Genomic DNA, 13,198 nt, shown 5'->3' on the forward strand with positions numbered 1-13,198 from the left:
TGTTTTGACTTCCTCTTACTGGTGAGTTTATTGTCTTGCTAAAGGTGTAAAGTGGTGTAATGTCTTCCAACCTTTTATTGTAGTGTATTATAGTGTAACATTCATTTTATTTTATTGTAGTGTATTATAGTGTATTATTAATTTAATTTTATTGTCACACACCGGATAGATGCAGTGAAATATATTGTTTTACAGGGTCAGCCATAGTAGTACGGTGTCCCTGGAGCAAATTAGGGTTAAGTGACTTGTTCAAGGCACATCAACAGATTTTTCACCTTGGCGTCGCAGGTATTGGAACCAGCGATCTTTCGCTTACTGGCCCATCACCTAGTGTAGTTTTAGGGATGGGCATTTGAAATGATTTCAATATTCAATTAATATGATACAGTGCCTTCAAAGTCTTCACACCCCTTGACTTTTCCCCCCAAATGTTGTGTTATAGCCTGAATTTAAAATGGGTTGAATTGGGATTGTGTTTTCCTGGCCTACACACAGTATTACCACATAATGTCAAAGTGGAATTGATATTATTTTTATTTTTTTTACAAATTAATAAAAAATAAATAAAGCTGAAATGTCTTAAGTCAATAAGTATTCATCCCTTTTATGGCTAAATAAGTTCAGGAACAAAAATGTACTTCACAATATAATTTAAATGAGGCCTAACAGATGGACATAAATTAGGCTACTTACATTGTATCTTCCAACGTCCCCTGGGATAATGTACATTTGCTGAGAGCATTATGACAACTCAGCAACACAATGGATTAATGAGCTGGGCTGGGTCATTGATAAGTCATTCAATGTAGGTATTAACTGAGCTGGGTTGGGTCATTGATAAGTCATTGTCTCAATGGTAGGTATTAACTGAGCTGGACTTGGGTCATTGATAAGTCATTGTCTCAATGGTAGGTATTAACTGAGCTGGTTTGGGTCATTGATAAGTCATTGTCTCAATGGTAGGTATTAACTGAGCTGGGTTTGGTCATTGATAAGTCATTGTCTCAATGGTAGGTATTAACTGAGCTGGGTTTGGGTCATTGATAAGTCATTGTCTCAATGGTAGGTATTAACTGAGCTGGACTTGGGTCATTGATAAGTCATTGTCTCAATGGTAGGTATTAACTGAGCTGGACTTGGGTCATTGATAAGTCATTGTCTCAACGCAGCTTTATAATGCTGTGAAAGGATCCAGGAACCCAATTGTTTGGGTGGATCCCATCCTCCTCATAAAATGAGCTTTGTTTCCAGAAGTATTAAATTTGTCAATAAATGTTACACCCACAGAGCTGTAATAGTCTCGTAGGCAGTTATGGAGGGATAAAAGTCTGCTGAAACGTTCAACGATTTAGGGAGGGCAGGGGGCCAGATATTATGGGATGTTTGTTGGTGTCAAGTAGAGACCCAATCAGTTCTTTAAAATACATCTTCAGCTGTTCAAATCAAAGTTTATTTGTCACGTGCGCCGAATACAACAGGTTTAGACATTACAGTGAAATGCTGAATACAACAGGTGTAGACATTACAGTGAAATGCTGAATACAACAGGTGTAGACATTACAGTGAAATGCTGAATACAACAGGTGTCAACACAAGGTAACCTTAACCCCTAGTCTTAACCCCTAGTCCTAACCCCTAGTCTTAACCCCTAGTCTTAACCCCTAGTCTTAACCCCTAGTCTTAACCCCTAGTCCTAACCCCCAACCAGACCTGCAGCATAGACGGAAGGTACAACAGATGTGAGAGGGGGAAAATGATAGTTACAAATCGCAATATTATTTTGGGATGATATTATACCAAGTATCAATGAATACAAATAAACCCACGTCATCGTGTGGCTTGTTCTCCAGCGTCGTTTTAAATAGTGAGACAACGTGTTTTCAGCACTTATTTCCATGACTGATCAATATGCTCAGTCTCTCTTCACCAGACATATTTAATTTATTGTACCCTTATTTCACCAGGTGAGTTGACTGAGAACACAGTCTCCTTCAGAGCAACGACCTGGGGAATAGTGACAGGGGGAATGAGCAATATGTTTGGAACATCAAATTGCAAATAAATCACAGTAACGAATCAGTATACATATAGAATCGTCAAAATGGCAACAGAGAGCATTCCGTAAGTATTCAGACCCCTTGACTCGTTTCACATTTTGTTACGCTACAGCCTTATTCTAAGATTGATGAGGGGAAAAACGATTTAATCCAACTACACACAATACCCCATAATGACAAAGCAAAAACTGATTTTTTGAAATTGTTGCAAATGTATTACAAATAAAAAACGAACACATTTGCATACAGTACCAGTCAAAAGTTGCCACACCTACTCATTCCAGGGTTTTTCCTTTATTTTGTACTATTTTCTACATTGTAGAATAATAGCAAAGACATCAAAACTATGAAATAACACGTATGGAACCTGTCTAGCGGAACCCCTCGCCAACATCCAATGAAATTGCAGGGCGCCAAATACAAATCAACAGAAATCTCATAAATCAAATTTCTCAAACATACAAGTATATTTTTTTAAATATTTTTTTTAGTCTTTTTATTTTATTTTTTATTTTTTTGGGGGGTGGATCAGCTTAATATTGCGGAAAGAATGTTGTTTCCAATGTAATTGTCTGCATCATTTCCAATCCCCCATATTTTTTTTGGTAAATATATATATCCATTCACGTATGCATACATATACACATATATACATACACATACCTACATAGACATAACATACTTTTTTAAAAAGAGTATACCTTTATTATTATTCCTGCAAACCCTACCACCGATCCCCCAATTGGAGTAAACTGATAAACATTTCTGTTTTTTACCTTCAATTTATACATCTTATACACATTTACAGACACAGTCTACTTTATAATAGTTCTCTCTTGTTTGTTCTTAGTCCTTCCTCTATTTCTGTTGTCCATCCAGTTTGATTTCCACTTGTAACTGTGCTATTTCACAATAGCTCCGCACCTATACACATTTCACAGATCCCGTATGCCCTACATTGTTTATCTTGTTATTAGTCCCACCCTTCAGCTCCACTCAACCTTCCCATCTATCTTCCAACATCATCCATTTCGGATTTTATTTGCCATATATTTTTCAGCTGTGCTGTGATGCTTCACAAAAGATTTGAATCTTCCTATTCTCATAGCTTCCACGGATTGTAAATTAAAAATAAACATTTTTGCTAAAATAATTATTATATTATTGATTGATTGACTATGGCTTTCAAATCCCCCAGTATTGCTATCTGTTGCGTTAGTTCTACGCAAATGTTGCAATTCTTCAACCATTCCTGGACTGTGACCAAAAACGAGCTACATGCGGGACAATACCAAATAAATGGTCTAATGACTCTGCCTCCTCACAGCAGAATCTACAGAGCTGAGAAGATTGTATCCCCATATATATAACATTCTATTAGTTGCAAGAATTTTGTACAATAATTTAAATTGAAAAATTCGAAGTTTTGAATCGGCGTTGTTTTGCGTATCAATTCATAAACCATGTGCCATGGAATGGGTACACGAAAATCTCTTCCCAACTATTTTGCAATTTATATGGCACAGCTGTAAGTTTTTTGGTCCTTAAATGAAATTGGTATATGTTTTTATTTATCACACTTTTCTTTAACCATTTATGTCTTTAATATAAGGCCGACATACAAGTTCCTTACTTTTATCCCCTTCCACCTGCCTCTTCATTTTTGTGGTAATGCTGCAATTAATTGGTTGTAATTTGGGTAGAGCAGACATTTCCATATGTCTGTGTTAGCTGCATGTGTGACATTACTCCACCAGTCCTATTTATGATATCATTCACAAAAATTATACCTTTTTTAAAAACATTTCTTCGATAAATACAGTTTTTATCAATTACTATATTTGAATTTAACCACAAGATTTGTTGTACTATTTGTTCCGTCCTTTCAGGTGGATTAAACTGAAATTGCAACCAACTTTCTAAGGCTTGTTTAAAAATAAAAAGATATTTTGGAGATTATTTCCTTTTTCAAGCAACCGAAAGTGAGCAGGGTGTAATCTGAATAAAGGGAAAAAGGCCCTTCTTGAACATAGGATGAGACATTCGTACCAATCTACTAGAGAACCAGTTTGGATTTAAGTATAACTTTGTATGACTGATGCCTTTAGTGAGAGGTCTAATGCTTTAATATTTAATAATTTCTGCCTCCGAATTCATATTCGTTATATAAATAGGCCCTTTTAATTTTATCTGGCTTGCCGTTCCAAATAAATTGAATATTTTTTTGTTCATATATTTAAAAAGCAGGTCACTAGGTGTAGGCAAAACCATAAGCAAATAGGTAAACTGTGATATGATTAAAGAGTTAATCAGGGTGATTTTCCCACAAATAGACAGGTATTTTCCTTTCCATGGTAGCAAGATCTTATCTATTTTTGCTAACTTTCTATAAAAATTTATTGGAGTAGAATCATTTCTTTCTTTTGGGATTTTGTATACCGAGTATGTCCCACATCACCGTCAGACCATTTAATTGGTAAAACTACATGGCAATGTAAAATGTCTATTTTTTAGTGATCCAATACGTAATATGGTACATTTATCAATAATTTGGTTTTAATCCAGAGAGGATAGCAAATGTATCTAGATCCTCTAAGAGGCCGTGGAGAGATTCTAGTTGTGGTTTTAAAAGAAAACATGAATCATCAGCGTACAATGACACCTTAGTTTTTAGGCCCTGGATTTCTAATCCCTTAATATTAATGTTTGATCTAATTTTAACAGCTAACATTTCGATGCCAATAATAAATAGATATGCCGATAGTGGACAACCTTGTTTACTCCTCTAGATAGTTTAAAACTTTCTGAGATGTAGCCATTATTTACTATTTTACACCTAGGGTTACTATACATAATTTTTACCCATTTTATAAGAGATTCCCCAAAATTGAAATATTCTAGGCATTTATATATAAACTCCAGTCGTACTTTATAAAAAGCCTTTTCAAAATCAGCTATGAAAACCAGGCCTGGTGTCCCCGATATTTCATAGTGTTCTATTGTTTCCAGTACTAGCCTTATATTATCTCCAATGTATCGTCCATGTAAAAACCTGTCTGATTAGGATGAATAATATCTGACAAAACTTTTTTTATTCTATGCGCCAAGCATTTTGCTAGGATTTTTGCATCACAACACTGAAGTGTAAGAGGTCTCCAATTTTTTTAATGGACTGGATCTTTATATATACCACTTGGGTCCTGTTTCAGTAATTCTTTTTTAATTTTTTATTTCACCTTTATTTAACCAGGTAGGCTAGTTGAGAACAAGTTCTCATTTGCAACTGCGACCTGGCCAAGATAAAGCATAGCAGTGTGAACAGACAACACAGAGTTACACATGGAGTAAACAATAAACAAGTCAATAACATGGTAGAAAAAAAAGAGAATCTATATACAATGTGTGCAAAAGGCATGAGGTAGGCAATAAATCGAATAATTACAATTTAGCAGATTAACACTGGAGTGATAAATCAGATGATCATGTGCAAGAAGAGATACTGGTGTGCAAAAGAGCAGAAAAGTAAATAAATAAAAGCAGTATGGGGGGTGAGGTAGGTAAATTGGGTGGGTAGTTTACAGATGGACTATGTACAGCTGCAGCGATCGGTTAGCTGCTCGGATAGCAGATTTTTAAAGTTGTTGAGGGAGATAAAAGTCTCCAACTTCAGAGATTTTTGCAATTCGTTCCAGTCGCAGGCAGCAGAGAACTGGAAGGAAAGGCGTCCAAATGAGGTTTTGGCTTTAGGGATGATCAGTGAGATACACCTGCTGGAGCGCGTGTTGAGGTGGGTGTAGCCATCGTGACCAGTGAACTGAGATAAGGCGGCACTTTACCTAGCATAGCCTTGTAGATGACCTGGAGCCAGTGGGTCTGACGACGAACATGTAGCGAGGGCCAGCCGACAGGGCATACAGGTCGCAGTGGTGGGTCGTATAAGGTGCTTTAGTAACAAAACGAATGGCACTGTGATAAACTGCATCCAGTTTGCTGAGTAGAGTATTGGAAGCAATAATAATAATAATAATGATTCACACACTTCTTGTTGCGTGTCTGATAATCTATCATTTAAATAGGAGTGGTTAAAACAAGCTAATAGTGGTCCTTTGAGTATATAAAAAAAATGTTTGTATACTTCCACTGGTATGCCATCCAGTCCTGGAGTTTTCCATCCTTAAAGGCCCCAATTGCATCAAGTAGTTCCTCCTTGTAATTAGGCCTTCACATGAGTCTTTCTGTACAGATTAATTTTACATTATTATTAGGGAAAAAATCCATACAATTAGTTTCAGTTAGTGGAGATGGAGGAGCCTGAAACGAAAATATATTCTTAAAGTACTTTACTTCCTCTTTCAAAATATCATTTGGTGAATCATGCGTGACTCCATCATTTGTAACAGTTTTAATACGTTTTTTTTGGTAGCATTTCTATATTGAAGATTGAAAAAGAATTTGGTGCATTTTTCCCCATATTCCATCCAGTTAGCTTTATTTTTTAGTAATATATTACACTGGATCTTTCTTGAATAAGTTCCTCCATTTCTTTTTGTTTTTCCTCTAACTTATTCTGTGCCTCTATGGTACCGTTTTTATTGTTATCTAACTGTACTGTTAGTCCTTCAATTTCCTTTGTTAATATGGACTCTTTTGATCGAAATTGCTTTTGTTTTATAGATGAGTACTGAATTGCATGGCCTCTAAAGGCACACTTAAAAGTGTCCCATACAATATGGGGATCTGCTGTACCTATGTTATGTCTAAAAAAGTCAGTTATAAATTCTTCTGTCCTAGTTCTAAACAATTTATCATCTAGTATGTGTGTCCTAATACAACCTAATACAAGTATTAGGCACCATTTTAAAGATACAATTCTCGTTAATCCAGCCAGTGTCTGATTTCAAAAATGCTTTACAGCGAAAGCTCCACAAACGATTGTTAGGTCACCACCAAGTCACAGAAAAACCCAGCCATTTTTCCCGCCAAAGAGAGGAGTCACAAAAAGCACAAATAAAGGTAAAATGAATCACTAACCTTTGATGATCTTCATGACACTCATAGGACTTCATGTTACACAATACAATGTATGTTTTGTTCGGTAAAGTTCGTATTTATATCCAAAAGTCTAATTTTACATTGGCGTGTTACGTTCAGTAGTTCCAAAACATGCAGTGATATTGCAGATAGCCACATGAATTCACAGAAATACTCATTATAAATGTTGATGAAAATACATGTGTTATACATGGAAATATAGATAAACTTCTCCTTAATGCAACCGCTGTGTCAGATTTAAAAAAAGAAATATCCGCCATGTTGCGCCGCCAACATTAGTCAGAAATAGCATTATAAATATTCACTTACCTTTGATGATCTTCATCAGAATGCACTCCGAGGAATCCCAGTTCCACAATAAATGTTTGATTTGTTCCATAAAGTCCATCAATTATGTCCAAATAGCTTCTTTTGTTAGGGCGTTTGGTAAACAAATCCAAACAGGTCCAGTCGGACGAAAAGTTCAAAAGGTTATATACAGGTCGAAGAAACTTGTCAAACTAAGTATAGAATAAATCTTTAGGATGTTTTTATCATAAATGTTCAATAATATTCCAACCAGAGAATTCCATTGTCTGTAGAAAAGCAATGGAACGAGAGCTACCTCTCATGTGAAATGCGCGTGACTGAGAACGAGGCTGCTGCCAGACCCCTTAGTCAAACAGCTCCCATCCGGCCCCCCTTCACGGTAGAAGCCTGAAACAACGTTCTAAAGAAGGTTGACATCTAGTGGAAGCCGTAGGAAGTGCAACATAACCCATATCCCACTGTGTATTCAATAGGGGCTGAGTTCAAAGTCTACAAACCTCAGATTTCCCACTTCCTGTTTGAAATCTTTCTCAGGTTGTTGCCTGCCATATGAGTTCTGTTATACTCACAGACATCATTCAAACAGTTTTAGAAACTTCAGAGTGTTTTCTATCCAATACTAATAATAATATGCATATATTAGCATCTGGGACTGAGTAGGAGGCATTTTACTCTGGGCACGCTATTCATCCAAAAGTGAAAATGCTGCCCCCTATCCCAAAGAAGTTAACTTCACTAGGGTAGGGGGCACTATTTTCACCTCCGGATGAGGTGCCACGAGGTGTTGCTTTATCTGTTTTTTGAAACCAGGTTGGCTGTATATTTGAGATGGGAGGAAGTTCCATGCAATAAGGGCTCTACAGTGGCTTGCGAAAGTATTCACCCCCTTGGCATTTTTCCTATTTTGTTGCCTTACAACCTGGAATTAAATAGATTTTTGGGGGGATTGTATCATTTGATTTACACAACATGCCTACCACTTTGAAGATGCAAAATCTTTTTTATTGTGAAACAAACAAGAAATAAGACAAAAATTCAAAACTTGAGCGTGCATAACTATTCACCCCCTCCAAAGTCAATACTTTGTAGAGCCACCTTTTGCAGCAATTACAGCTGCAAGTCTCTTGGGGTATGTCTCTATAAGCTTGGCACAACTAGTCACTGGGATTTTTGCCCATTCTTCAAGGCAAACTGCTCCAGCTCCTTCAAGTTGGATGGGTTCCCCTGGTGTACAGCAATCTTTAAGTCATACCACCGATTCTCAATTGGATTGAGGTGTGGGCTTTGATTAGGCCATTCCAAGACATTTAAATGTTTCCCCTTAAACCACTCGAGTGTTGCTATAGCAGTATGCTTAGGGTCATTGTCCTGCTGGAAGGTGAAGGTCCCATTCTCAAATCTCTGGAAGGCTGAAACAGGTTTCCCTCAAGAATATCCTTGTATTTAGTGCCATCCATCATTCCTTCAATTCTGACCAGTTTCCCAGTCCCTGCCATTGAAAAACATTCCCACAGCATGATGCTGCCATCACCATGCTTCACTGTGGGGATGGTGTTCTTGGGGTGATGAGAGGTGTTGCGTTTGAGCCAGACATAGCATTTTCCTTGATGACCAAAAAGAAACATTTTTGTCTCATCTGACCAGAGTACCTTCTTCCATATGTTTGGGGAGTCTCCCACATGCTCTTTGACGAACACCAAACGTGTTTGCTTATTTCTTTCTGTTTGCAATGGCTTTTTTTCTGCCCACTCCTCCGTAAAGCCCAGCTCTGTGGAGTGTACGGCTTAAAGTGGTCCTATGGACAGATACTCCAATCTCCGCTGTGGAGCTTTGCAGCTCCTTCAGGGTTATCTTTGGTCTCTTTGTTGCCTCTCTGATTAATGCCCTCCTTGCCTGGTCCATGAGTTTAGGTGGGTAGCCCTCTCTTGGCAGGTTTGCTGTGGTGCCATATTCTTTCCATTTTTTCAATAATGGATTTAATGGTGCTCCGTGGGATGTTGAAAGTTTTGGATATTTTTTTATAACCCAACCCTCATCTGTACTTCTCCACAACTTTGTTCCTGACCTGTTTGGAGAGCTCCTTTTGTCTTCATGGTGCCGCTTGCTTGGTTGTGCCCCAGATTCTGGAGCCTTTCAGAACAGGTGTATATATACTGAGATCATGTGACACTTAGATAGCAATTAGATAGATAGCAAAAAAGCAGCAAAACTAATGTGACTTCTGAAGGTAATTGTTTGCACCAGATCTTATCATTATTCAGGGGCTTCAAAGCAAAGGGGGTGAATACATATGCACCCACCACTTTTTATTTTTTATCATTTTTATTTTAAGTTATTTTTTTTCATTTCACTTCACCAATTTTGACTATTTTGTGTTTGTCCATTAAATACAAGTATATTACAGGTTGTAATGCAACAAAATAGGAAACATGCCAAGGAGGATGAATATTTTTGCAAGGCACTGTATGTAATACTGTACATTTTCTTGAATTTGTTCTGGATTTGGGGACTGTGAAAAGACCCCTGGTGGCATGTCTGGTGGGGTAAGTGTGTGTGTCAGAGCTGTGTGTAAGTTGACTATGTGAACAATTTGGGATTTAACACATTAATGTTTCTTATAAAAAGAAGTGATGCAGTCAGTCTCTCATGCATAGTATTTATATCAGCCCTCTGATTACAATTAAGAGTAAAACATACCGCTCTGTTCTGGGCCAGCTGCAGATTAACTAGGTCTTTCCTTGCAGCACTGGACCACCCGACTGGACCACAATCAAAAACTAGAGCCTGCAGAACTTGCTTTTTGGAGTGTGGTGTCAAAAAAGCAGGGCATTTCTTTATTATGGCTAGACCTCTACCCATCTTTACAACCATTGAAACTATATGTTTTGACCATGACGGTTTACAATCTAAGATAAAGCCAAGTAATTTAGTCTCCTCAACTTGGTCAACAGCCACACCATTCATTACCAGATTCAGCTGAGGTCTAGAACTTAGGGAATGATTTGTACCAAATACAATGTTCTTAGTTTTAGAGATGTTCAGGACCAGTTTATTACCGGCCACCCATTCCAAAACAGACTGCAACTCTTTGTTAAGGGTTTCAGTGACTTCATTAGTTGTCATAACACACCCTAACGTTTCTGTCATAACACACCCTAACGTTTCTGTCATAACACACCCTAACGTTTCTGTCATAACACACCCCTCTCGTACAACAAACTGGCTAGTCTTCCCCATAGCAGTTACTCTCTCCTCTCTCCTGTCCTCCCAGGCAAGGAAGGGCGGGGCTGGAGAACCAGGGAAGCCGGGACCAAGTAAGGGGAAGGCAGGGCCAGCTAACCCCGCCTCCAGCCGGGGAGCCAAGAAGAAGAAGAAGAATAAAGGGAAGAGAACACAGAGGCGAGACAAGTGGATGAAGAGGCAGATCCAACGCTCTATCCAGTAGAACAGCCCTTAGGACCACCTACAGAACCATCTATAAATCAAATGTTATTGGTCACATACACATGTTTAGCAGATGTTATTGGTCACATACACATGTTTAGCAGATGTTATTGCGGGTGTAGTGAAATGCTTGTGTTTCTAGCTCCAACAGTGCAGTAATATTTAACAAGTGTTAGATGTTACTTGTTAGATATGCATGTATAGAACCATTATAGCATGGCGCTAGCAATGCCAGGGTTGTGGGTTCGATTCTCATGAGGGACCAGTATGAAAATGTATGCTCTGGATGAAAGCGTCTGCTAAATTACTAAAATGTTGAGTGGGTTGGTGTATTTTTTGCTCATTATATTTAGTACTTTTTTAATAATTTAGATTAAAGAGTTTAATTGTCACATGTACAGGGTTGCAGGTGTTATTAGAGTACAGTGAAATTCTTGAGCTCCTATATATATATATATATATATATATATACACACACACATTAACTGTCAAAATAATATATATATATGTACATTAAATGTCAAAATAATAATTATATATATATATATACACACATTAATTGTGGCAATGAGTAAGAACATTTAAAAACCTACAATGTTATGAAGGAACTTGAGGCGAGACGCCCCCCTTTGTAGTGAAAATACAGAAAGATAAACTATTGAATATTACATTTTGTCATGCTTTGGAGAAGCTCAATAACATGACTTTAAACCTATTTTGATCGAATAAGAGCTTAAACGGTGTACCTTTTCCTTGGGAAAAGTCAAGAAGGGTGGCTAGTCCTTGGGCCAGGGCTGGTCTGACTCAGAGGTGGAGACTAGTCCTTGGGCCAGGGCTGGTCTGACTCAGGTGGAGACTAGTCCTTGGGCCAGGACTGGTCTGACTCAGAGGTGGAGACTAGTCCTTGGGCCAGGGCTGGTCTGACTCAGGTGGAGGCTAGTCCTTGGGCCAGGGCTGGTCTGACTCAGAGGTGGAGACTAGTCCTTGGGCCAGGGCTGGTCTGACTCAGAGGTGGAGACTAGTGGCAGAGTTTTATTATAGGCCCTAGACATTACATTTAGAAACATCCCTGTGGTATTTAAGCACTACAACCCTTCCAGTACACAAAGCCAAGATTAGTCTACAGCACCACAGCTCAGCTCGCTTCAGTACAGTCAGGTAAGGTGCCAATTCCTTTACATGTCATTACAATAGATGTACCTACATAAGGGATGCGAGTGGCATTTCCCATATGGTTGATGAGAATCTCCATATTGCAAATGTTTGGTCCCTTACTAGATGTCCGCGGGTGTTATTAAAATAGGCCTACGGCCTCAGATCGTCCCCCAGGGTCCGATCTTCCGGGAAGTCATCAAATAAAGTACCTCGGGCATTTGGTTTCGGCGTTGTAAAATGTTCAATAAAATAAAAAAAAATCCGCTGTACTGGAAAATTCCACCAGATGGCGACTGGCTGCTTATTGCAAATGGACATGGCCGTTTCTCGTAAATGGAAAAGACTTCGAAGACGAAACTCGGTGAGCACAGGTTTGGCCAAATGTGCTTTTAGCCCAGAAATAAGATGGTGTTGAGGCCACAACTCTCTTTGAGTTAATGGCCATTTTCTGGCATTAAAGGTCGAAAACAGTAATACAGCGCTAATTTGACCGCTTCACGTCAAAGTACATAAACCTACGGTGTAAGGAAAACTAGAACCAGCCATTTTTCTATCGTAATTTATGAGAAATTGTACAACGTCCATCTGGTGATGGTTAAAGAAGTTTTTTTTCTTCAAAAAAGTTATAGATCTAGTTGCGGCGTTTTCAGGCGAATCCATTAAGGCGGGTTTCGGAGCTCTACGTAATTTCTGTGATTTTCTGTATTCACACAGTCAATGTGGAGTGACACAGTGTGAGGCTTACAGACACACAGAGCCTGCAATAGTTACCGGTGTTCGCACCATCAAAGAACTGCCAGACCTTTAGAAACCTGTTCCAGAGCTCAAGTCGATAGTGCACGGTGAGTTATGTGGCTCTAGAAGGTTCTCAGGCCTAGAAACAGCCTTGTCCATTTGCAAAACCTTCAATTCATTTTTAACGTTGCGAAAATGACAACATTTAGAAATGTCCCAGAATCACAAGAGTAAACTCAGCAACAAAAAAAAGGCCCCTTTTTCAGGACCCTGTCTTTCAAAGATAATTAGTAAAAATCCAAATAACTTCACAGATCTTCATTGTTTAAACACTGTTTCCCATGCTTGTTCAATGAACCATAAACAATTAATGAACATGCACCTGTGGAACGGTCGTTAAGATACTAACAGCTTACAGACGGTAGGCAATTAAGGTCACAGTTATG

General features: G+C 38.3%; 1 protein-coding gene across 1 annotated transcript in view; it reads left to right on the forward strand.

Annotated features, from left to right (window-relative positions):
* Positions 1 to 11,260, forward strand: part of ice2 (interactor of little elongator complex ELL subunit 2) — a 31,690-nt gene extending 20,430 nt beyond the window's left edge. The window contains 1 exon segment of the mRNA XM_070440627.1: positions 10,690 to 11,260. Within this exon segment, the coding sequence (XP_070296728.1) occupies positions 10,690 to 10,834 (145 nt within the window). The 3' untranslated portion in view covers positions 10,835 to 11,260.
* Positions 11,261 to 13,198: the final 1,938 nt, after the last annotated feature.

The sequence above is a fragment of the Salvelinus sp. IW2-2015 genome, unplaced genomic scaffold (genome assembly GCF_002910315.2).
Source record: "Salvelinus sp. IW2-2015 unplaced genomic scaffold, ASM291031v2 Un_scaffold2762, whole genome shotgun sequence".
Classification (NCBI taxonomy): Eukaryota; Metazoa; Chordata; class Actinopteri; order Salmoniformes; family Salmonidae; genus Salvelinus; species Salvelinus sp. IW2-2015.